This window comes from Psittacula echo, assembly GCF_963264785.1.
Source record: "Psittacula echo genome assembly, chromosome: 12".
Taxonomy (NCBI): Eukaryota; Metazoa; Chordata; class Aves; order Psittaciformes; family Psittacidae; genus Psittacula; species Psittacula echo.
The window spans coordinates 10,375,259-10,401,740 of record NC_137747.1 but is presented as its reverse complement, the minus strand read 5'-3'; the positions used below and the strand labels follow the sequence as shown (position 1 = coordinate 10,401,740).

The following is a 26,482-nucleotide window of genomic DNA, read 5'->3' as shown; positions in this document are numbered from 1 at the left end:
TAAAAAAATGAGTAATTGCTCAATTAGGCTGGAAGTGTTTTATTACTTCTTTGAATTCATTAGCCATGATAAAATGTCAAAAGCACCAGTCAAGACAGAAATAAATAACACGATCTCATGTTAGGGAGAAAGTTGCAAATACAGTATATTAAATTATAGCAATATGCTGCTTCACACCAACTGATGTATACAGCACACAAGGGAAACAGTAGTTTTACTCATGATCATTGAAAAGATCCATTACCAGAACAGGGGAGCTGCACACCCAACTACAAGCATCCTTCTTTCTTTTACCAACTTCTGAATTTAATCAAGGGTTTGAACTGGCAGTTTAGGAAGTCCAACATCCCCTTTGTCCAGAGGTAACAAGAGTGGTACAAAGCTTTTCATGAGAAGCCAAGGCTTTCACATCTTTGTAGTCTTCACTTTCAAGTTCATTCCTACACCGTCAGTTTAAAGCCTCATCTTAAGTCCCCCTTAATAAAAATAAACTCAGGGCAAGCAACATATCCATTTATATTACAGTATTATAAAACTGCATTTCAGGGGCTTTGAGCAGAGCATCTCTGCAAGTTTATGGGGAGCACTCTATCAATCAGAAAATGAAGGAAGTTACAGCCCCTTTGGGGAACAAAAAAATCCCTACAGAAAAGCTGTATTAAAAATAATAAGACAAGGCCTCTACAATTGCACACCACTTCAGGCCTGAATTAAATCAGGAGTGTTCTATTACTTTGATGTGGCCCTAATTTCTCTTTTATGGCCTACAGTAAAGTTTTCCACTGAAAAAAAATAGTGAAAAAAACCCCAAAGTCTCTACTGAAGGCCTAGTAACGTGTCACTTGCATGACACCTCTCATAGTCAGTAAAAGACCAGAAACATGTCCTCTTTCGGGCAGACATGTGAAAGAAAATCTTCTGTCAGGAAAAATGGATGCAATATAATACGTAGCAAAGTCAGTTCTTATACAAAACCCGTAACACATAGGACAGATGCACTGTAAAATAAACAGCTTATACAACAACTAAAATCTGATACCCACTACAGCGGGTCAGGTTGGGATTCTCTTTCCAGCTTTCTACTCCATTTTTCAGGTTTAACTTCACCACTGCTTTAATGTGATGTCTGTGCTTTAAAGTAAAAAAAGGTACATGAAAAAAAAAGCTGATCATTCTGGTGAGGAAGAACCTTCCCATGATTACTCAAGCTCAGAAAATGTTTTAATTAACTAAATGTGTTAAATTATGCCAGTGATTAGATCTTGTTATTTACAAGACCAAGTACTACTCTGATTCTTAGTAATGGTGCAGTATCTAAATTAAGATCACAGGGGCTGGATTACACTCTGGTAGCTAAAAGCTTTCTTTTTAAGTTGTCTATGCAGTTCTCTGGAGTTTTTGAGTCTGGAAGAAAGGAGATTAAAGTCAAACATTTTTGTGCCTGAACATATTTTTCATCTAAATCCATTTTTGCTATCTAGTCCCCTGGCTCAGTAACATAGTTTAAATTTGAAGCCCGTAACAATTGTGACATAAGAATACAGCAGACAACACATTTTTGTTCACAGTAACACACTAATTACTGTACTTACTGGTAAGCTTCAATTTTGTGATTATTTTTAAGTACTGGGTTTCCAAATAGCTCTGCATAAAGCACCAAATTATTTGTGTGGGAGCACCAAATTTCCTGACATTTTCCATATAATCCTTACAAACACCTCACAGACCACCAAACTTGTACTTGAAAGAATTCTACAGAAACATTGCACAGACTTTGCACCACAAGGGCTTATACATTCAAAGGCAGCTTTCTGGAGTGCAGGTCCATCCATTCACATTGGGGAAGAAAGTTCACAGAAACTCCAAAAATGAGAAAATGGCATGATACCTAGTGTGACTTGACACCAATAAGAACAACAATAAGGACAATGACTAAAACAAACAAAATTAAAATAACAAGCATCTTCCGATTCTTCTTTTGATACTGCTCTGCCTATAGAAACAGAAAAGAAAGAGTTAATGCCTAGATTTCTGCAAAGCTACGAAGTACACTAAACAAGAGCCTTGCAAGGAAAATGCATGTATCTCAGAATTGTTCTTTGGCAACCTGACACATCTTACAATGTCTATTGCAAGCAACTCTCACAAAGTAACTCTGGTCTGCACTGCAGGCTCCAGTGAAGGTAAGTGTACACTGAAGTCACATTTATCTGTATCCAAGAGCAGACTCGATAAGGAAGAATGCATCCTCATGTTGGGTAAGCAACCTTACTGTGATTTCTTCTCAGCAGTACTAGAGAGGGCCCTGTGCCTCCACAGAACATATGAGCTATACAGAAGGACAGTACTTCACTTGGAAGAACACCTGGTAAGTGAAAGTCTAAAGAGTAAAAACTGGAAAGGTGTTTTAACTAATTTTTCTGATATAGATTCCTGTATATTTGAAGGACATGAAAATTCACAACAAAACTTAATTTTTTAATAGGCATTTCTGTTGTACCTGATGCAGCTGTGCATTTTCTTTTAATTTCAATCAGAACTGAAAGCTTTCTTTTTGATTTGGTTCTCAGTTTTCTGTTTCATTCCTTCTTTCTTCTAACCACATTTTCTCATCCCTTTCCTCTTTTTCTCAGGGGCATTAAAAGGAGGCAATGTAGAGAAAACTCTCCCAAAGCCAAATGAAAGTCTGCTAATAGAAGCTAAACAAAACAAAACTTGCATTTAACTCTTTTTAAATTAACAAACCTTCAAAATTTAAAGGGAAAAAATATTAATTCTTCTCCTTTATAGTCCCTAGAAAGTAATTATTTATGATCAGATCTGCTAAAGGGGTTTTGACCTGAGACTATGTAACATTCAACCTCTGTGATTATTTACTTAATTAGGCTGTAAGCATCAAAGCCTGAGAAAGTATCACAACTGATTCCAATTTTCCTGTGAAGCAGGAATTGGTAACTAGTGATTCATTATCACCAGCCTTCTGCAGTGACTTAATACTGTTTCTGTGAAAGTGCTGTCTCAGTAGTTCATAGTAATTATGCCAATTAAATCTGAAAAGAGAAATGACATTAGAGGTACGTCCTGGGTTCAGCAGTAGCAGTCGTTTTTCTCCTTCTTAGTAGCTGGTGCAGTGCTGTGTTTTTGACTTTAGTCTGGGAACAGTGCTAAAGTGAGCACTGCTTTTTGCTTCTTCTTCAGTATGTTCAAGACACTAAATCAGAAGAAAGCTACCTACAGTATTAGAAACAGCAAGCTATCTGTGATTACTATTGAGACCTCTGTGTGTGTCTTCCATGATAAGTGAAGAAATTGCTGTGCTGTACTGAAAACAGGTATATATTGCATCAGAATTCCATACTCTAGTCAGCCAACAGTCCACTCAGGGGCTTGCTGATGATTTATCAACTACCACTAACTAGAAATAGAATTGATTCCAACTAATTCATTTATTTACAGTTCAGTTTGTGCAAATTGCTCACAATTACTTTAAGCTTTGCTCACCAATGGTCAATGCCTTATTTTAGATATCTCCAGTTTACTTTTATGTATAATAAGAATATTTCTTATTATTCAGCTCTCCATATATTAAAAGTCTATGATAATATGAAGAAGTTGAGTGTGTAGTAATAAGGTGTCCATGTTTCTAAAACAGAATGTTTTACTTAAGAGGCTTTTGCATAAATCTCTCACTCAATGTCCAGCAAAGGAAGGACTGAACTGAGCTGACAAGTCAGAACTTAGCTTAAAATCAAAACAAAAAAGCCAACAAACCAAAACAACCACAAGACTCTCTGTTCTGCTGCCAATTCAGACTTTTCAGATGTTCATAGTAAAAACTTCACATTAAAAGCATGAGGCCAGACCTAACTTCTAACATGAGACAGGTGGTAAGAGAAAACATTAAAAAGTATTCTTGATGCTCAAATTATTGAGAAAATGTTTTCAAAGGAGGATGTATCAGCTCACTGAAATCTAAAATGAGGTACCCAATAACCAGTCTTATTTCACAAGTGCTGAGCTCTCCAAACAGATAAAGAATTTCAGATGCAACCATCCAGGTCAGCAATAGAAACACCAAAGCACACTGCTTGGATGCCCAGAAAGTTATTTCAGAAATTAACACTTGGCATCAAGCACAACATTAACAAAAGTTACATAGAAAGCTCTTACTACAGTACAGCTGGACATTTTATACAGCACAGCAACCATTTCTGAAAGGGATGATGTCCAGTTGAAAAATAACTGAATAACTTAATGACTATTAAATTATAACATATTATTAGATACGCAAGGCAGCTTAAGTAGTCTGCCAGCTTACCTTATGTAGTTGTTTTAGACCCTCTTCAGTTTTCATACATGACTGTTCAACATTGTAGTCAATTCTATCTAGAACTGTTCCCTGAATAAAATGGAGAGAATGAGCACCAAACTGAACCTAAATGAACTTCATAAAGCAATTTTTATTATGAGCAGCAGAGTCATTAACAACGCCCACAGAAAACAGCTAATGAACTGTGTAAACTATGAACTTTTATGGAAGAACTAGCTGGGACTTCATTAAACAAACTCCTTGCTCAATGCCTAACTGGCAGCTCTGTCACCATCTCACATCTCTTCTCTTAATAATCACCTTACTTCAAGTTCAGGTGAGAGAAATATGCAACAAAACTTTTGCATTCTATTTTTTTAGCTTACCAACTATAACCAGTTGAATTTTTATGTATGTATTTATTTTCATTAACTCTTCTTCTGGCAGATTTCAAGCAGAGGAAATCTTAGCCTGAAGAGGTAAATTAAGAAAAGCAAGAAGCACATGAAAACAGGATGTTACAACAGGAAGAATCCAGAAGCCTTAACACTATGAGAAAGCTCTTATTTCTTACTAACACTGTGATGTCAATGTACCTGTTCTACTATCATTGCTCCCAAGTCCCTAAATATTTCATTGAGATCGGAGATTGACTGTACAATCTGACGGATTTCTCGTTCCCGCTCTTCCACCATTAATGTGTTTTGCTCCACCAGTGCTAGCTGGTCATCTGTAAAACCCTGTTGAAATAAAAGATTTGCATGTTGAACTAACGTTAACAGCATGAAAACACTAGAAATCGTTATAAGGATTGTAAGATTTTGTAACACAACAGTCCTTTTGGAATATCCTTAGCAGACTCGTATCTAAGAGAAAAAATTGCTGTATTTTGAAGACAGTTTTGGGGTCACTAAAAGAACACGGACAGCTATTTATAGCTTGAGCAGAGAAAATACATACCTTGCATCCTGCCCAAACACATGAACAACTTTTTAAAATACACTCTGTCCTCAAGCAATGTTTTTATTAGAGTACAAAACCAATACATGCAAGTGTCTAGTAGTTACAGAATACCTACTGATTGATCTGGGTTACAGAGTCCCATTATGCCAATGTGTAAAGACACAGCAGCAATTCTGATTATTTTTAATAAACTATAGGGACCTTACTGGTTTTGTCTCCCAATGCCATTCACAACTGAACATTATCCTTCCCCCATAACTCTTATTTAGAAACATGTGAAAAATCTCTTATACACAAGATTAGCTGAAAAATCGCCTTTTTCAGTCAGTTTTCAGTTGAACATTAAGCATTACAGTTAAGAGTATTTTGCGGCACTATTAGGACACAACAGAACAGATCCTACCATTGCTTAGAAATGCAATCCCCAAACTCTACAACAAAGTAAAACAAAATGGGTCTGGTACAGCTCTACAAAACAGCAACTAAACTGTGCAGAAACAAATTACTACACCATTATCTGCAACAACTTGTAATACTGAAAATCTTTGGTTACACTTGAAAGTTCACTTTAAAGGATGTCACCTTCCATCCAAACTCAGAATCACACACTTTTCTAGCAATTACACTTGCATCTGACCACAAAGATGGTTTGATAAAGGACATCACTGTATTTACAGACCTTCTAGTGCCTGTCAGTCAGGTAAGGAGAATTCAGTAGTCAAACTGAGTTCCCTCGCACTGCAGCACTGAGGCTGATAGCACAATCACAACAGCAATACTAATTAGGAAAATGCATCACAGAAATCTGCAGAAACAGAATTTCCATGTAGCTTGCTGCTCATGGCATACCATTTTGATATTTTCATACTATGATTAAAGGTACATTAAAAAGTTTCTTTGTATTGAACTTGTGTTGTAACAACTTACTCTATCATAAAGCGTATCATCCTCCCCATCATCCATCAGCGGGACTGAGGTGTCAAAGAAGTGTTTGGATCTTTCTTCTCTACTCTTCATGCCTGCAAAAGACAAACTATGTTTGAACATAGTATTTATGTGCACTAAAATCAAAAGTAAGGTCTGAAGCACCAGACAGAAAAGCACAATAAAGAAAAATCTGGCTAATAAACGACAAATAGCAGTATCTAAATTTTAACTGTCACACAGGCTTACTATTCAACAAACCATAACAAATTCAACCCAACTTATAAAAGTATTAAATCAGTGATTTTAAGTCCTTGCTTTTTATGAAGTTAAAAAAATTAAGTTAAAAGCCTTCAAGTGTGATCACTCGAGGCTGTTTTCTAACATGTTCTCTTAGGAACATCCCTTGTCTGAACTGTGATCTTAAGTTCTTCCTCCTGTGGTATAAATGGCACAGGTAGATATACTTTATCAGTATTAAATTTGAACATCAAATTTTTGTGGGTTCTCCCAAGATTACTTTAATCTTACTTAGTTGAAAATAGAATTGCACACAATTTTAGAGTTTTTAACAGAGACTATTCCACTTCCAATCTCTTCACAGATAGTTTTTTTAATTTATCTTTAACTACCTTTTGAAGCTTTATCTATCACAGACTGCCAATCAACAGCAGGTATCGTGTCTGGTGACCAATGCCTGCTTCACCAGTGTAACAGAAGTAGCTCTGCAGACCACAATTTGAGAAGCAACCATGCATTAAAAATGTGGATGAATGAAATACACCAGGTTTGATATATTTAACTACAAAGTTTCTCCTTTAGCAATATGAAAAAGAGGCAGAATAAAGCAGTTTGAACATGGGCTGTGAACCAGAAACTCCCAAATTCTAACCCCCACTGTAATAAACTTCTGGTAATCCTGTGTGCATCATTTTAACCCTTCTGTCCTTCAGTTTTCCCAACCAAGAAAATCAGCACACCTTAGCTAGTGGTTTCCACAGAAGATGCCCATGTATTTTACTGTATCTCATGTATTACGGTATCTCTTATGCTTACGTTTGAGATAGTCAGACTGTGCATGCCTGAAGTTGGTGGATAGGTCCTGAAGGGACTGTGCTAAAGAAGACACTACATTCCTGAGAACACGTGCTTCTTGTTCTGTACAACTACGTGACCTGCTCTGCAAGACCTGGACTGCTCTCTGACATCTGTGAAATAACTGAGAAAACAATTCCATTAGTAAAACACACACAACAACACACACTTTAAGTATCACATTGCAAAAGTTCCAAATGGAAGACTAATGTTTTGATTTTTAGATTTGAAGAATAATTTTCTTACTGCTCAGTGCAATGTTTAAAAAGTATGGGAACACAGAATATAAATGAACAGACAACCTAAAGCTATAAGGGTAGTAAAGTAACACAACTACTTCTACCCAGAGACACTGGCATATGTATATATTTCTCCGAGACATCTGAAAAGGTGGTTTGATTAAGTCTCCCAATCCTATTCCAAGTAGAGAAGCAAACAGGTCAGTAAAAGAACAGGGAGGTTAAGTGACTTGTTGAGTAGTTCACTGAAATAGTCAGTGCAGTACCAAGCACAAAGCCCAGGAATTCTGGCTCACTTTAACACTGATTATAAAAGAAATACTTTACTCAGAGGGAAGCACTGCCTCATCAAGATGCATTGCAGATACGTCAGGCTGTAGGTTCAGAACTGAAAGCACTCTGTACCTGTGTGATCTCTTGGGTTGTTATTTCTATTGCCCGTTCTTCTTCACTACTGTCATCCAGTGTTGGTCTGTTTAGATGTTTATCATGAAGACTGGCTAATTCTTTCATCTTCTGTTTAACCCTGGCAATATCATACTGAATCTAAACCAGAAAAACCAACAGTGAAGTGACTTGACTGATATTTCATAGGAAAAGGTTCTGACAAATGCTAGACAAAAACAATGGAAAGAAATCTGTACCACATAAAAAGCAGACCAAAGATCATTAAAAAAACCTAAACACATAAAAGCTAAGTAGTAATTGAATACACTGATATACTGTAAGAATATATGAATTTGCTACTTTTTAAACCTACTCTTCTTAGTCTTAAGGCAAGACTGCTGTTTTCAAATATGCTTCCTTAAATTGAAATAATATTTTTATCATTATATAGTGATAAAATTATAATTAACCTCTCAATGGGGTCCAACAACAAGTCTACTGGAAGGGCTAATTTTTCTGTATCCTTCCTTTTAAGTTTCAAACTGAGAACCACTTTGCTTTGCTAAGGAATTTAAAAACTTCCTGCAGTTTCAAGGCTAAATGCTCAGCATATTTATTCTAACAGTCCCAGTGTACTGTTAATACTGGGCACCACTGATGATACACACTCAATCTTCTGGAATTTCTGGCCCTAATCTCCCTTTATCCCATTTGCATTCTATGGTTGAAGATAATCAGTCACAGCTTGCCTGGTATATTCCTCTAAACAAAGGTGTCAGTTTAGAAAACACATCGATTTCAATCTTGCTTCTAAAACTACTTTATCATAGAACTTACAGCATGAAGAATGTTACTGACAATGCTAATATAACCCTACATGAGAAATCAAACTCTGTTGGATTTGCCACACAACTTACTTCATCTGCTCCGTCAACCCATTTGGGAGGTAAACGTTTTGTTACTCCGATTGCTGCTTCGGGATCTAAACTTATTCCTGACACCAGTGCCATGCGATCATCAGCAAGCTGCAGAAGATACGAAAAGACAGCAAATTAATTTTAGTTAAATTACATCCAAATCCTTGAGCACTAGGAAAAAATGCATGCATGCCTTTCCCATAAAAATTAACCTCAAATATCTGTGCATGATGCAGGTATGATCAAACTCCACATCTCTTGGTTTGTCCCTATATGCTAATAACCTACATCCTCCCACTTCCTACAGGATCTGAAAGAGGAAAGTTTCTCTTAGACTAAGTTCTTAGTAAATTTTCAAGGAGAAAATATGGTATTGCAGTGAGAATTCAAGTAATTCTGATGTTGGCACATTAGATAATGATTAACAGCCAAGGAATCTCTAATCAGTGGTGCAGTGTGGTTTATATTGGGCCAGGCAAGTTTGAAAATCTCACTTGGGAAAACCTCCAAATAAAAACGTTTATTATATCTCCAAGAGGGAAAAACAGTATCCTGTGATTGTTCTCAACCAATGCTGCATTTAGACAGACACTCACCTATGAGGCAGCTGAGGAACAAACACTCTTGCAAACTGACATGCAACTAAATTGTTCAATTATTTACTGGAAGTTAATAGCCAAGGCAGTGACCAATCTGCACTTCCCTATGATACATGCTTGCCACTTCAGCTATATGGCCTGAGGCAAAGAAACCTTCAGGAAGATAGGTGGATAATTCTCCAAGAAATTCCAGAGATTGTCAGAGAGTAAATAAGACAATGTGCCATCCAGCTTACACACAGCTTTTCACAGAGCTCCAGGAGGGCTGGAGATGGGGAAGGAGTAAAAGAAACCCTTTATCCCAAGTAATAGTCGTAATTTGAATAACTCAGGTACAACAAATCATGTGTTTGCATGATTGTAGACTGATGCACACTGATGTACAGCAGTTACAGACGGGTGTATTTTTTTGAATATTAAAAGAAATTCTTTCCTGAAAGCCCATTTTCATCCCTGACCCTTTTTCCTGAGCAACAGTTTGTACAATTTATGCATAGCATAAAAAATAGTTAATAGCGTCATTGTACAAAGTCACTATATCTCCTACGTAAACAGTAAGCCAGACTAGTTCATACATGTATCTGTTAATGTAACATTATATCACAAAACTATTTTCTCTATGCAGCCTTGTTCTTCTACTGTACACAGAGATGCTTCATCCTATATAATGAAATTTAATAAACTGGAAGAATAAAGAAAGGAACATTTTGGCTCAACGATGTACACTTGATGCACTATGGCAAAATACAATGCAAAAAACAATACCTCATCCAGCTCCTGAAGTGATTTGTGGATCCCATCAGCCCCATCCAGTTAGAGACAGCAAAAGGTAAAAGGGAAAAAAAAAGAGACATAGGGCAGATATAGGGTACGGTCAGTTGAGAAAATACTGATTTATTTAAGCATGATGGTTTACCAAGAACAAAAACTGGCTTTTAAAACATGACAATTCAATAAATACATCATGGTACTGTACTTTTTAAGTCAGCATTTTGCTTGATGCACTAAGTTTTAAAGAAAGTATATCAGTTACTTGGTAAACAGAAAGCACATAAGGGATCAAGGTAAGAGCTTGGTTTGTATTCCAAAGTAACTGCACAGTGAAGTTTCTAGGTACTAATATTTCAGGTAGAAAAACTGCAATAGAACATATTGAAGTGTGACAGCAAGGGCAATTTGACTGCAGTATTCAACATCCACTGGTGAGCTAAGAAGTTTGGTTATGATTGGAGGATGCACATACAAGCTTTTGTAAGACATTTATTGACAAACACCCCAGTTATAACAGGACGAAACAGACAGCAAAAGACAAAAAGCGAAAGCAAATAGTTTATGTTCACTTATGGACATACTTCAACTATGCCCTAGTTTCAGGTAACATTAATCCAAATACATGTGAAAAAATACAAAAGGCAACTTCTCCATTCATCAGTCTTTATACTGTATGTGTATGTTGTAAGTGTGAGCCATAAGGTATTTCACTAAAAGATTAACAAAGCAAGCATGTCAGATCTATAACAAGGACAAAATTCTTGTGATTAAACAAAGCAGCAGGCTTCAACTAATGATCTCTTATCCTATACCAAGCTTTTGTAATGGGACTGTACTGTTAAGAATGATTATCTGAGTTTAAGGAGTGGTTGACTGTCCACACTAGAATGCATCTTCCAGGGCAGAATGTAGACAGCTCTCATAGTAAAGGATTTCTTCAGGAGAAGCCTGGAGACCAAACTAAGATAAGCCAAAGCATATGAACTAGAATTTGCAACACCACCCTGCTGGCACACAGCAGCTCCGCTCTGGGGATACCACCCAAGAAAAAAGAGTGGTAAGCACCACCAAAACCAGTGATGAGCACCTTAGAAACATGGGAAGTGAATAGCTCCCACTACCATTTTCACACTTCTTGCTAAAATCGTACACTTGGAGTAAGTAACTACAGAACTCTCAACTGTCCACCAGGATCAAGATTGAGCCATTGACTAGCTTCATCCCCTGCACAAGGGTGTTAACTTCCAATCACCGCTATCTTTCCTTATATTTGAATGAGCACCCTAGAAAACAGCTTCAATTACTATTAATGAACACTGCAAATAAACGTTTTATGCAAGTGCTAAGTGCTACTGCACTCACTGTTGTGAAAAAAATTAGTTTCAGTGCTCAGTAGTCTGTATGTAAGTTTAGCACTAACTTTACTCAGTGGTATTTTTAAAAATTCAAGGATCTAAAGAGCTGATACTGCTACTGGCAAAAAACCATGTTAAGAAGTAAATGCAGTGCCAAATTAAACATGTATAATACACATTACTATTGACATCTCCTGCTCTGCAAATGCAATTTAATACGTAGCTTGTTAGTCACAGGTGTAATAGTTAACAATGAACAAAGACCATTCAAGACCAATTCATCAGTTGAAATAAAGTTTGCAGCACAAAGTACTGCTTTTTCTAACAAAAATGGATTAATGCAGAGTAACGTAGAATGATGAGACTGCCAGCAGATATATACTGGTGCCTATTACAGATAAATGGTAGGTTTGAACGGAAAGCATAAAAAGCCCAGCAGAACTGAGCGGTCCATCACAGGCTGACTGGCTGAAACCTTAGAAGAAGCTGCATAAGCTGCCTCTGAACAAATGACTTTTTGAAGTTTCTGTAATGAGGATTTACCCTAGAACCTCTTAACTCCCCTCTCCCACAGAGGACTTTCAGTATTACTTGTATTTGGGGGAAAAAATAAAAAGGACAATGAACATCAGAGCAAATTATGGAAAAATTCAAGCAATGGAAATAATCTACACTAGTGTATTTAACAGTGCCCACACTGAACTGAATAGAAGAGTTCTGGTCTAAGAAATAACTTGGATTTTTTTCTTTGGGGAAAGGAGACTTCCAAAAGCGCAATGAATAAAAAACCTCATGTCAATGCTAACATGAAGTTATTAGAACAATAACTATTTATTATTCATGAAGTGAATAGAGACGTGATCAGCACAAAGACAGATCTCTTCTATTCATTTTACGTGAAGTAGTGGGAAAAGGGTATAACGAGGTGGGGAGAGAGGGAAGGGGAGAGAGGGAAGGGGAGAGAGGGAGGTAGCGAGGACGGTGTGGCTTTGAGGAGAGGGCTCAGAGGAGGCGCTGGGGAGATCTGGGCTGGACGGGGGGAGGCTGGGGACAGACAGGAGGAGCGGGCACAGGGCACGACTGCCTGGCAGCCCTAGGGCAGCGGGTTACAGAAGGATGAAGGGAGGAGACTCACCGCAGCAGCCATGCTACGTGAACTCAGAGGGCTGGAGGAGCTGTAACTACTCACTTGCTCGGCCAGCAGCTGCCGGCTCTGCACCGCGTTGTTCCGCAACAACAAGAACGCGTCCGTTAGACGCCGGGTGGCCATGGCCTATCGCCCCGGGGCCCCGCGGCCGCTCTGCGCCTCGCTGCCGGGCCCCCGGCCCTAGCTCAGCCCGGGGCCCGCGGGCCGTCTGCGGCCGCTCCCGGCGAGGCCCCGCCGGCGGCTCAGAGCACCGGGCCCCGCCGGCCGCCGGCCCCATCCATTCCCCCCGGATCCGACCGCAGCCCCAGCAGCGGCGCGGCTCACTTCCGCGTTGTGCATCGCTCGACGTCTTCCGGACCGCCCGTTGGCCGCCGCCGCTCCGCCCGGGCCCGCCGGCTGCCGCACCGGCGTTCCGGCCCTCCTGCGGTCCGGGCAGACACCACACCCCACCTCTAACCCAAACGGCGGCGAACCCCGCTTAGGGCTGACCAACCCCGGGCCTTGGCAGGGGCGTGTGGGGCGCGTTAGTGACTTATGTTGGTGATGAGAGCCAGGAGACCGCATCCTCCGTGTCTCCACACGTGTCCCTGGGCTGGAGCTGTGCCTCTCCAGAGGGTAAACTTGCTCAAACGGCTTCGTGCTTCCACAGCTTTTTCAGTTAAGTTGCTCCATCTCACTGCTGTGGAGCATCCTCAATTCATCCGCAAAAGGCACAAGTTTGGTTCAAAGCAAAATACAATAGCATGACCATTCTGCTTTGATATCTTTTGTTGTTGTTGCGGACGTTGCCCCACCTTCCCCGAATTTCCTTTGCTTCCAGTGAATTTTCTGTTTTCCAAAAACCTCTCCCACTTTTCTTTGTTGCTGACTCCAACCACACAAAAATCAGGATGTTCCCTGAAAACGAACAAGCCATTAAAAATCGTGATACTGGGTCTGACTTTCTGAAAGAGGCTTTTTGATAAGGTGCACTAAAGTGATTTTTAACCCCAATGCTCTGAAAACAGCAGCGGCCACTGCCCGGCACAGCCAGGACAGCTGCTGCACACTGGCCATCAGGACCTTAATCTGTAAATAAACCTCCCCAGACCAGCATTTACACATCTGGTAGGAGCAGTGCCTGCAATCACATCCACGCTGCTTGGAAACGTTACCTCTCTTTAGCTGACCCCCTGGGCAGACTCATACAGTGGCAAAGAGAAAAAAAGAATTCCTTTGCTATTATAAGACATTTGGGGAGTTTTCTTAAGCAGCCTTTCTGCCTTAGCAGAAGAAACCCCCAAACCAGAATCTAGCACGGAAATGAGCTCCATTCATACACGGGCTAACGCATGCATTTCATTTTCCATGGTCTGGGGAAATCTGTTTTCATTTTGGCTGCTTGACAAAGGCTTTAGAAATACATGTGCATACTTCATTTCTTCATGCTAATTTTTAATCTAGTGTAACAGGTTTTTATACTATGGGAACAGTTTCAGCTAATGAACTTCCAGCCTACTCTTGCACTGCTGCCATGGCTTAGGTCAAGAGGAATTTCTCCTGCTGTCAGAGGGCCTCGTGATCTTTTAGCTCTGGATTCATGCTCCGGAAAAACTGGTTGGAATATCTAACACAGTTGGATGGAGAACGTAACCCCAATGGGAAGCCTGATGTCCTGGAAGTTGGTACATACCAGAAATAAACAGCCTTTGCTTTCTGATTTCCGACAGCTTAAAAAGGTTTGAATGTTGGGCAAGCTTGGAATTTAATCTATAAAAAGTATCTGGGACTTGTACACGGTGAATAACCACTTCAAAGTGGATATTAGGAACAAGCAATGGGAGTAGAAGGAATGGACAAAAGGATTAATCAAAGAAAACCGTGTCTTAGAAGTTAGGAAGTATAGGCATAAAGGGAAATGTGCCAGAAGTAAGGCTGAGTTAGACCTTGCAAAGGAAATTAAAACAAATAGCAAAATGTTCTTCAGTTGTCCATAGCAGGAGACGAAGGGGTAGGAGTGATGAAAGGGGGAGAGGCAAGACACAAGTGAATGCATAATATATAGTGGAAATGTACACAGAGGAAATGAATGTGTGGCAATAGAAATTATCTCATCCAAGTGGAACAAAGCACAAAGACCATAATGTGATCATAATTTGGACTGGATGATTATTATAGGTCTCTTTCAACTGAAATATTCCAATTTCTGACCCAGACATCAAACAGCACTGGCCTATCAGGATTCTATCTGGGTGTGTAACAGCATCCCTGCAGGAGCAACCCAACACAATCGAGAGCAGGAAAAATTGTTCCAGCGTTTAAAAAGAGGAAAAATAATCAAAGTGTAATCCAAGTAAAATAGGAGACTTCTGGATAAATTTAGCAGGAAAGAATAATACCAGACATGATGGCAGATAGAAATGGGCTAAAATACAATGTACATTTACTGAAGGTGGGTAGTAATGGATTAACCTGACAACTTTGAAAGGTAACTAGTTTCCAAACAGAGGAAAGCTAGTAGATCTATTCTGTCTGGTAATGAATAGATGTAGGCTGGAAATTAGAAGAAAATGTTTAACCTTCAGAGGAATGAAGTCCTGTTATATCTTTCTTACAGGCGTGACAAGGTGAAACAAATGCATTATAAGGTAGTGATCGATCTGGTAATAAAAAGGATCATATTTTCTCCTCCTGAGACAGCACATATCCCTAAATATATCTTTTTAAGCACATGCTGTTAATTTTTTGGACTGTTGTTTCTTGATGATGAAGCTCACTGCCATGGGTTTGGAGTTTCTGTCTTCCTGCCTTTTAAATGCCTGTTCTTTTCAGCTCTCCCTACTAAGCAGTGGGATAGCAATGCTGCCTGCACTTGCACATTCCTGCACCCACTGCCTCCTACAGCCAGGGTCTGATCCAAAATGATGGGAACTTTCCAGTTACTACTGTGGCATTTAGATCAGGCTTCTGGAGGAAGACAACAGCTTTTAAACTGTGCTTTCAAACTCCTTTCTTGCAGTCCAGCCCCTGTATCACCACTGTTTAGCTGCCCAAGCTAAGTCGAGGCCAAAGAGAGCTTATACTTCAGTGATCAGATGAAAATCAATCTCCATGGAATTTTATCTTGAGTAATTGAGTAGATACACAGAGGAGGTGAAATATTGTGGTTTTCTGAAGGCTTCTGATTGCTCAGAAGGCTGAACAATCAGCTTGTGCCAAAGGCTGGATTAATGAACCATTAAGTGCATTTTGCCCTGGAAAATCCCACCATCCTTTTGCAGCTGGGACACTTGGCTGCCAGAAAAGTTCTTCTGCAGGAAAGTTTCTAGAGAAAAACTCAGCCAAGTGGCAGGGTTAGCTCTGTCATTTGTAGAGGTGCATTTTCTGCATGGAAATTGAGGGGCTCTTGATAAAATAGGCCATATTGTTGCCTTTATCCCGTAGCAAAGATTTTCAGCCTTCGGAGCTGTCTTACTCTCAGTTTCCAGAGTGTGTTAATCACTGAACCAGGATTTATTTGGCCAGTGAACCGGGAGGTTCCCGAGTTTTGGCAGTGGCTGTGATTCTGACAGCCTCTCTGTAGGTGGTGCTGCAAGGCAGGGAGATGTGAGGAAGACTCGTCTATGCTATTTTTAAAATGCAGTCCCCTGGTTTCTTTCTGAACCAGCTGTTGATATTCCAGCTTTCTGAAAAGAAAATCAGACATAGTTGCCCGTAATTTCTTTATTTTGATAAGGCACAATGTGAATGCACCCATTGGAAATATAAGTACAGGAGAACTGTTATTTTCTCCAGGTTCAAGCTATTGATATTATGTACTCTCCCTAGAAAACTGAAGTCGAACAAACTGACTTTTCATAATGATCTAACTTTACCAAAATAACAGCAGATTGTAGAATCTAGTGAATTAGAGAAGAATATCTGAAAAAGAATATTAAGTTGGTCATGCAGAGACCCTAAGTAATGGATGTTTAAATTATATAGAAATTCACATCTCCAAGTGGGCTCTATCCCCTTGTACTCTACACTTAAATGTTGCCTTGAGTTCAGCTGCTCTTCTGCACACTGAAAAATGGTAGAATGGATCCTGCAGATTTGTCTGTACTCCTCCTCTGCTACTGAAATGCAACCAAATGAGGTGAATCAAGCCTTACTTCAAGCTGGGTAGGCAGTGAAGACTGTTGTGTCTGCTTGGAGGGCTGGGAGGAATATTTTACTCAAAATTCAGCTGTAAATTTTGATGTTTACAGGCAGACGTACCACATACATGATTAGACAGTGAACCTTGTTCAAAGCCAGATGTGAGAGTTACAGTCTTGTACCCGAGTCTTGTGACAGGCTAATAATGCACATGGTGCTTAAACAATGGAACAATGCTGTCATCTAACATTGTGCAAAATTCCTCTCCTGAGCAGCGCACTATATTAAATCTTCTGTGTCACCATGGTGTTAGGTCACCTCTGCAGCAAAGATAAAAGCTTGCTCATTGTAGGCATTTATATCTCTGCTTATCCTAATACCTCTCCAGTAGTCATGTGAAGATGTTCTGTATTTAAATTGATGTATCAAATATAAAAAATTGTTATTGGTCTCTTTCTTTTAAGATCTAAAGATTTTAGATCAAGATGGGATTCCTGTCATGGATGTGTGTTTTAGCTGAGTGAAAGTTAGGGGGCTGGGTATACATCAGTGATTAGATGTTCATCCACAGAAATAGCAGTGTGAATCCAAGATGCTTCTGTCCCCTAGCTGTTTGCTATTGACGACAGCAATGATGTTACCCTGCAATTTAGCCAGCGCAGTATGCTCTGTGACTGCTTCTCATGTGCTTTAGTGCAAGCCAATCAGTTTAGTTACTAATATAGCAGCTTTGCTTGTGAGGTCAAGCCACTGCAGCTGACACGCTGGAGTACTGAGGGGAGTTAGCATGAAGCCACTCTGCAAACCTACATTCAAGGGTCGAATGGTACCATGTCTGGAGTAAGATAGGAGGGAAATGTGTTGTTTGCATATTGTGGCAGATTCCCTCAGTACTTCAGGTACATCTGTACATGAAAAGATTGTAATCAAAATAAGTAGACAAGGGATGTATTATTATTCCTCTTTTATAGATGATGAACCAAGCCATGAAGAGATTCAATGAGCAGTTCCCTGCAGATATGCATAATGTAAGAGCTGGCAATAAAACACAGGATTCATCATTACTGCCATTTTATAGATGGAAAAACCAAGTCACAGAACAACAATGGTTCACTCAAGGTCACACAGGGTATTTATAGCAAATCCAGGACCTGAATCTGGAGCTGCTGAGTGCTGGTCAGCATTTTCCCAAGGGAATCATGGATAAGGAGATTAATGTCAATAGTTTCTCCAAAAGCAGCAGAATTTCAGAAAGAGAAGGAAGCCTGTTCCAAAAAAAGACGCCTGTGCTTGTTTAGAAAAGAAGCTTAGACTCCAGTATGCCCAGCAACTCATACCTGTTTTCTTGTTACCCTAATTAGTGGCAATATTCCATTTCCATGTTTTATCTCTTTAAATCAGGTGGGTTTTTTTCAACTAATAAAATTAGAGAAGGCAATTCAGAAAGATCTGTTACAGTAGATCACAGTCTGACACTCATTCCAGTAATAACAACTGTTATCAAAGAAAGATCTTTTTCATAAACGTAGGAAACAAGTCAGGCTAATAAAGACATGAATAGGTTTTGGCACATTACAATGTAAAAATAATCAATGAAATAGTGAAAAAAAAAATCTAGTCAGAAAGTCTGCATAATGAGTATTATCTTGCATAGAAGTAATCTGACTCTGCTTTATAATGAATAGCATTTAGCCATAAATCATTCTGAAACGAGAGGGAAAGAAGGAATGACCCTTTTCAATGCCATTTGGAAGCAGCAGAGGGCACATGAGAGCAGATTCATATTGAACGAATCTTCACCTTTTTTTGGCGTAGATCTTTCTGTAGAATACCTGTAAATACCGATTTTCTTACTGAACTTGTGCCAAGTGGCTAGCAAATGAGTATCCTCTGCAGAAGAAATCTTAGATTTCCAGACTGGTTTTCTGTCACTTAGGCCTGCTGCCTGCAGCTGATGTATTGTGCCAAGATACTGCTGTACATGGTGTTTATTGCTATTCTCAGAGGCACTTAGAAATGGGAAATGCTAGAATCTGAGATAAGTACAAAGGTGTTGTAAGAGCATAAGGAAGGAAACTGGACTAAGCAAAAAAAGAGGTTTATTAGTGGAAGCAGGCGGGAGGTGGGGTCAGAGCTGCAGCTGAGGATGCGGGGGGATGATGAAATCCCCTTTCTGCTTTCAACAGCATCACAGCAAAAAAGAAAACTGAAAAAAAGAGCAAACTGTACATCTGAAATCAAAACAAGGGGATGCAGGAACAGCAGAACAGAAAGGAACTGCTCTCGTTTCTTTAATTCCTGTTGCTCAGACAAAAGAATTACAGTGTCTCCAGAAACACTTTTACCACATCTGTCAACTTCCATGCCACAGAACAAGGCCTCACAGGAATCTGTCTTACTGTTCCCAGTTTGAAGAAACTGAGGCAAGGGAGCAGGATGCTGATTTGACAAAGTCCTGGTTTCAGCCTGGATAAAGTTAATTTTCTTCCTAGTAGCTGGTACAGTGCTTGTGGTTTGGATTTAGGATGGGAATAACGCTGATAAAACACTGATGGTTTAGTTGTTGCTGAGCACACCCCAACTGACCCAAGGGATATTCCAGGCCATATAATGTCATGCTGAAAAAAAAAACCTAAGGGTTCTGCTCAGGGACTGGCTGGACATCAGTCAGTGGGTGGTGAACAATTGCATTGTGCATCACTTGCTTTGTATATTCTTTTATTGTTATTATTTCCCCTTCCTTTTCTGTTCCATTAAAGTGTCTTATCTCAACCTATGAGTTTTACCTTTCATCCAGTTCTCTCCCCCGTCGCAGTGGAGGGTATTGAGCAAACGGCTGAGTGGTGTTTTGCTGCCTGCTGGGCTAAACCACAACAGACAATCAGTTTTTCTCCCAGCTATCCTTGTTTGATCCCTCTGAAGACATGGATGTCTGACCTTGGATGACCCATGCAGCCCAGACTCAACTAGTTTACCTCCCCCTGATGTCCCAGTGGCTGGCTTTAAGCCAGGACCCTTCAGCTGCTGCTTGTGGGCTCCAGCTGGTCTGCAGTGGGTGACTATCCCCTTTAATCAACTGTGCCCTGAATTCCCCACTCACCCCCATTGCTGGGACAGGATCATCCAACATACTATGAATGATGGCAGCAGCGGTCAGAGTGGGCAGAGAGTTATTTTGGTCTCCCACCTCCATGCTGCTGTGTATAGGTTGATCTGGGAGGCTCTGCAGTCTCCAGGGTGTATGGCTCTATCTATGTGCTCTGCTGTCCTTGTTGCGTCCCCACTGGGAAAGGTGGTCCAAGGCCCTTCCGCTGTGCTTTGCAGGGGTGGTCACATATCCTCATGCTTGGAGTGCATCCACCATTGACCATAGAGGACTTGGAATTCTTGGAGCTCTGAGATGAGCTGCAGGAAAAAGAGACCCATGTCCAAATTGTTGTACCTGAGGGAGGGCTGGATCCAGCCTGTGCCAGTCCATGCTGGCTGGCTACCCATTTTCCTTACACGAGAAAGTCCACCCTAGCCTCTTTTCACTGCATCCCTCTTAAAATCCATAGAAGAGGCCATAGGAACCACTCAGCCAGCAGGAAACACTGAGTGCAAGGACCATGGTCTGATTTAGGGTGCCTGAATCTGGGTTATTTTTGCTGCTTCAGCATCCCAGCTAACAGCAGTGGCTTCCTCCACCACTGCAAACAAGGCCATGTGAGAGACCAGGAGGTGTTCAGTAACAGAAGGCCAAGGTAATGGTCCAAATGCTGACCTGCTTTCCCTGCAGCAAAGCTGTGGAAGATGGCGAGGTGGGAGAAGTGAATGGGACATAATTTGGCTCCGTGTGTTTTCTTGAGGTATCCTGTCTAAGTAGGCTCAGCAGCTTTGCCTATCCCCATTGCGGTTTCCTGACCAAAGATGAGGTGTGAGGAACTGAACAGTGTTCCCTGAGAAGAGCTGATAGAGCCTCCCCTGCTTCTCCCCCTCCTCTGGTGCTTCAAACCAAAACAGCTGCAAACTTCTTGTGGCTGGAGATGTGCCGAGTGGCCTGGCAGGAGTTCAGGGAGAGGTAAAGGAATCCCACCCACCAGTAGCAAGGGCTCTGTGCCACCACCAGCCCTTGTGTGCCCTAAATCCTGGCTTCCTGGAAGTTGCTATCTTCATAAATACCAGCTGGCCAGCAAGAGAAAGGGACTTGCATCACTGGTCTGTGTTGTACCGTGTGAAATATGAGGTGACACACAATACACTGGCTGTGGGAGCAGAGGCCAAACATTCGTGCTCTACTCACTCGGATCAGTAGTAACATCACTTCTGAGTGATTTACACAAAACCGCACAGCTATATTTGACTGCAGAGACTGCCTAGAAGGGCTGAACGATTTTAACTGCACGAGACCTTTTCTAAATAAAGTTTTCCTTACAGATGTGCTAGAAGGACATGAGGTGTGACCTGTGACAGCGGTGACTGCACCGCCTCGCTCACCACATGGCTGCTGACTGGAGCAGAGGAGGACCTGGCCAATAGGTTTTTTCCTGCTGTTAAATAAAAAGTGTTGGTGTTTTTTTTCTCCAGCAGACTGGAAGCTCTGCAGATTCACCAAGCAATACTGAAGGCAATTCCATATAATTTCTTACACACATCTTAGCAGATTTAAAGCCTTAGCAGATTGGTAGAGTAGGGCTATCAGGTCTACCCTGGCTAGGCTTATCAGGTCTACTTTGTCTAGGTTACCCTCCCATTACTGCCTGTTAACCCCCATTCCCCCACCATTGCCCCCCATTGCCCTCTATTAACTCCCTATTAACCCCCAATTGCCTCCCATTACCCCCTGGTCCCCCCAAGGCCACCCCATTGCCCCCAGTGCCCTCCCAGGGCAGAAGCCGCTGTGGGGCAGTGGCTCTGAGCGCTCCCAATGGCACTGGCAGGGAAAGTAGTGGCAGTGACAGCAGCCACCGATGTGTGAATGTCCCATAGGGCCCCATAGGGACCCCATAGTGACCCACAGGGACCCATAGACACCCCATAGTGACCTCAGAAGGACCCGTAGAGACCCATACGGACCCATAGGGACCCACAGGGATCTGTAGAGACCCATAGGAACCCATAGAGCCCCATAGGGACCCACAGAGCACCATGTGGAACCCATAAGGAACCATATGAACCCATAGAGACCTATAGACACTTGTAGCGCCCCATAGCCCCTATAGGCCCACCATCGAGACACACAGAGCCCCATTTCCATCCCTATAATACTCCTATCACCTCATATCCTCCATAGATGCCCCATAGCGCCCCATAACCTTCTCATAGACACCCCATATACCCCCGACACCCCATAGCCTCCAATAGCCCCCCATAGAGCCCCATATCCTCCATTGACACCCCATAGACACACCAATTCCATGCCTATAACCCCATAGCCCCCCATAGATACTTCATAGAGCCCCCCCCATAGACCAGAGGGGAGGTGCAGTTGGCGGACCCTTCGGCACTATACTGCCCCCTGCTGGACACACAGCAACCTGCTGCCCCTACCCCCAGTTTTGCTCATTTCTAACCCGTTTCAAGCCATTTTTGGCCTTTTTTAACACATTTTCCCGATTTCTAACACATTAAAAGCCATTTTTTATTTTTTAACCCAGTTTTTCCCACTTCTAAACAATTTTAAGCCATTTTAGCCTATTTCTAATATCTTTGCATCCATTTTCGACTTTTCTAACCAATTTTTCCCCATTTCTACACTAACCATAATCCCTAACCCTAATGGATGTAATGGAGCAACAGGAGTTACTAGATGTAATAGACGTAATGGAGGCCTAACTTTAACCCTAACCCTAATAATTGGATTGGAGCAACAGGGGCTAATAGATGTCATAGATGTAATGAAGCCCTAACCCTAATCCCTAACCCTAACAGTTGCACTGGAGCAATAGGGGCTAATAGATGTCATAGATGTAATGGACCTCTAACCCTAATCCCTAACTCTAACAGTTGTAATGGAGCAACAGGGGTTAAGAGATGTCACAGATGTAAATGGAGCCCTAACCCTAATAGCTGTAATGGATCAACAGGTGTTAATAGATGTCATAGATGTAATGGAGCCCTAAGGCTAATCCCTAACCTTACCAGATGTAATGGAGCCCTAACCTTAACCCTACCCCCCCTAACACTAACCCTAACCCACAAGTGTACCCGGCAGGACTCGAACCCATGGTCCTACCTTTACTGGCATAGTGCTCTGTTTACGTGAACTATATGGCCAGTGCTACTCCATGAGTATTTCGGTGATCTTGAACCTAACTTCTGCCTTTCCGAATTTGGGTGGGATTTGCAGCTAAACCACACCCCCGAGCACGGACCCCGCTCCCTCAGGCTAACTCCACCCCCTAGCCCTAACTCCACCCCCTAGTCCTGGCCCCGCCCCCAACCCTAACCCCGCCCACTAGCCTAACTCCCAGCCTTAACCCTAGCCATGCCCCAAACCTTGACCACGCCCCCCCCGGGTTACTCACGCCCCCTAGCTTGACTCTACCCCATAGGACTGGCCACGCCCCCGAGCCTGACTCCACCCCCCCGAGAGTTAGTCACACCCCCGGCTTGACTCCGACCCCTAGGGTTAGCCACGCCCCCGAGACTGACTCCACCCCCCCGGGTTGGACACACCCCCAAGCTTGATTGATCCTCCTAGGGTTAGCCACGCCCTTTAGGCTGACTCTGCCCCCTATTGTTAGACACGCCACTAGGGTTGGACACGCCCCAAGGTTTGTATCCACACCCTAGGGTTGGACAGGCCCCCAACACCAACTCTGCCCATTAATCCTAAACATGCCCCCCGAAATTAACTGCGCCCCTAACCTCACCCTATCCCCAAACCTTAATCCCAAATCCCAATCCCAAACCTAATTCTAATCCCAATTCTAATCTTAATCCCAATACCAATCCTAATCTCAATCTTAAAGCTAATCCTAATCCCAATATTAATCCTAATCCCAATATTAATCCTAATCCTAATCTTAATCCTAATCCCAATCCCAGAACTGACACAATCATTCTACAATCAATTCAATTAACATTGACCTTGCATTTAGTTTAGAAATTCCTCACGTTCTACCTTTCAGTTATACATAATTACATACATAAATGACATTTTGCACAATGGACAATTTATCTTTATAAATCCCACGACTCTTTATGACTCACACAAAACGCTGTACATCTACCGTGTTTGGTCACGTATGAGTCGTCATGCGTCCCTTTTCCGGCATCAAAACCGTCTTCAGTTTTGCGCTGACCCGTATGCCTACCGTGCTTTGTCACGTATGAATATTCACGTGTCCATTTTCTGGCACCGAAACAGTCTTCGGTTTTTCACCAACCGCTATAGGTCTTCTGATGGGAAAATTCTTCTCTCCACTGTATCGGCTCTTGACAAACTAACCTGCGCACAGAAATAAATTTCAAACCAGATCATTACAATATCAACTCTAAACATCCCCACCTCAGTTGTCGTTAGCAAAGCTAACGATTTGCACCCAAAACACAACACTAACTGCAGCAAAATATACTGTCCTACCGTCTTACACACATACGTAATAAAGCACCTGAAGGGCTGCCGCACCAACACACAACATTTCTCATGCATGACAACACCCCCAACCTGACTTCAGAGCTCCTTAGGAACGATGTTCCTGGGAACATTGAAAATGCTCTGCCTGAGAAACCCCCCATGGACCCTCACAGACCCCCATATCCCTCCCATAGACCACATAGAATCCCATTTAGGGACTCCAGACATCCATATCCCCACATAGACACTCTATCTACCCCCATATCCCCCTATAGAACGCCCTGTAGGCACGCCGGTCCCCCATATCCCCCCCATAATCTCCCATAATTCCCTCTAGAACCCCTTGTCATGGACTCCAGACCCTCATATCCCCTCAAAGAACCCCATAATGGGACTGCAGACCTCCATATACCCCATAAACCCTCATAGAACCCCATATCCCCCCCCATGTTCCCCCATAGAACCCCATGTAGGGACTCCAGATCCCCAAATCCCCCCATATTCCCCCATAGACACCCCTAATGGGACTCCAAATCCTCCCATATGCCCCCCATATCCTCCCATATTCCCCCATGGAACCCCATGAACGGTCTCCAGACCACTATAGACCCCCATGTAGGGACTCCAGATGCCCATGTCCCCCTTAAACCCCCACAGACACCCCACAGACCCCCATAAAGGGTCTCCAGACCAACACAGAACCCCATGTAGGGACTCCAGACCGCCATATGCCACCGAATCTCACCCATAGACCCCCATGCAGGGACTCCAGACTGCCATATGCCACCTAATCCCACCCATAGACCTCCGTGTAGGGACTCCAGACTGCCATATGCCCCCTAATCCCACTCATAGACCTCCATGTAGGGACTCCAGACCCCCCTATGCCCCGTAATCCCCCCATAGACCACCATGAAGGGACTCCAGAGCCCCATATTCTCCCTAATCCCCCCCATAGACCCCCGTAATGGGACTCCAGACCCCCTGCATGATTCACAGAGAAGAAGAATAGAGTACAGCTGGAGAACATCCTGAGAGTCCTTGTATAAGATAAGCCGTTGTAGCTGACGTAGCTTTGGGCCCTTATGACCTTAGTACAAACTGAGTGTAAGAAAAAGAGGCTAGAAAACCAGGACGTAAGGATAAGGAGTATCTGGGAATAGCAGGTGTCCAGGATGGGCTGCAGTTAAACTGACTAATAAGTAGAAGGACAGGATGATTGCTGTGTCTGTGGTGTTACCGAACCAATGAAGCTGGTATAAACATCTACTGCGCGTGCTTCAAAGGCTGCCGGAAGTGCTGAAGATCGTTGGAAGAAGTAAAGGACCCTCGGAGAGCAGCACCACGTTTTTGTACACCTGTGGGGAAACTTCCTAGAAGAATGATGTAAGTAGCCTCAAGAATAAGCATGTCTGTACATAAGGAATATGTATGATTAGTGACTATATAAGGACGGCTTGTTTAGCAGCTCGGAGACACACGTTAGGAGGAGCTGTCCACCTGTGGCTGCCGGCGCCGCAATAAAGAATACCTGCTTGTCAACTGGAAACCTTTGCTGGCAAGTTTGTTCCTGGAGTTTTCTCTGAGTCACCAGAGACCCCCCTATCTCCCCTAATCCCCCCATAGACCCCCACAGACCCCATTACGGGTCTCCAGACCCCCAAATCCCCCTATAAGCCCCCCATATCCCCTTGTAAACACCCCATATCCCCCAAGTAGATCTCATAGAATCCCATTTAGGGACTCCAGACATCCATATCCCCACATAGACACCCTATCTACTCCCATATCCCCCCATAGAACACCATGTAGGCACGCCGGTCCCCCATATCCCCCCCATAATCTCCCATATTTCCCTCTAGAACCCCTTGTCATGGACTCCAGACCATCATATTCCCCCATACACCCCCATAAGGGGTCCCCACACCCCCACAGAACCCCAAGGAGAGACTCCAGACCCCCAAATCCCCCCATATTCCCCCATAGACACCCCCCAATGGGACTCCAGACCCCCAAATTCCCTCCATATCCCTCATAGACACCCATAATGGGGCTCCAGACCCCCAAATCCCCCCATATGCCCCATATTCCCCCAT

At 42.3% G+C, this 26,482-nt stretch overlaps 1 protein-coding gene across 1 annotated transcript; it reads right to left on the bottom strand.

The window, feature by feature from the left end:
• STX16 (syntaxin 16) lies at window positions 1-13,030 on the bottom strand. The gene is made up of 9 exons (XM_080627794.1): window positions 12,695-13,030; window positions 10,199-10,210; window positions 8,835-8,942; window positions 7,936-8,076; window positions 7,253-7,415; window positions 6,200-6,291; window positions 4,906-5,049; window positions 4,319-4,399; window positions 1-1,993 (listed from the first exon to the last, which is right to left on the bottom strand). The coding sequence occupies exons 1-9, from the start codon at window positions 12,827-12,829 to the stop codon at window positions 1,889-1,891; spliced, it is 981 nt and encodes a 326-aa protein (XP_080483920.1). The 5' UTR covers window positions 12,830-13,030; the 3' UTR covers window positions 1-1,888.
• Window positions 13,031-26,482: the final 13,452 nt, after the last annotated feature.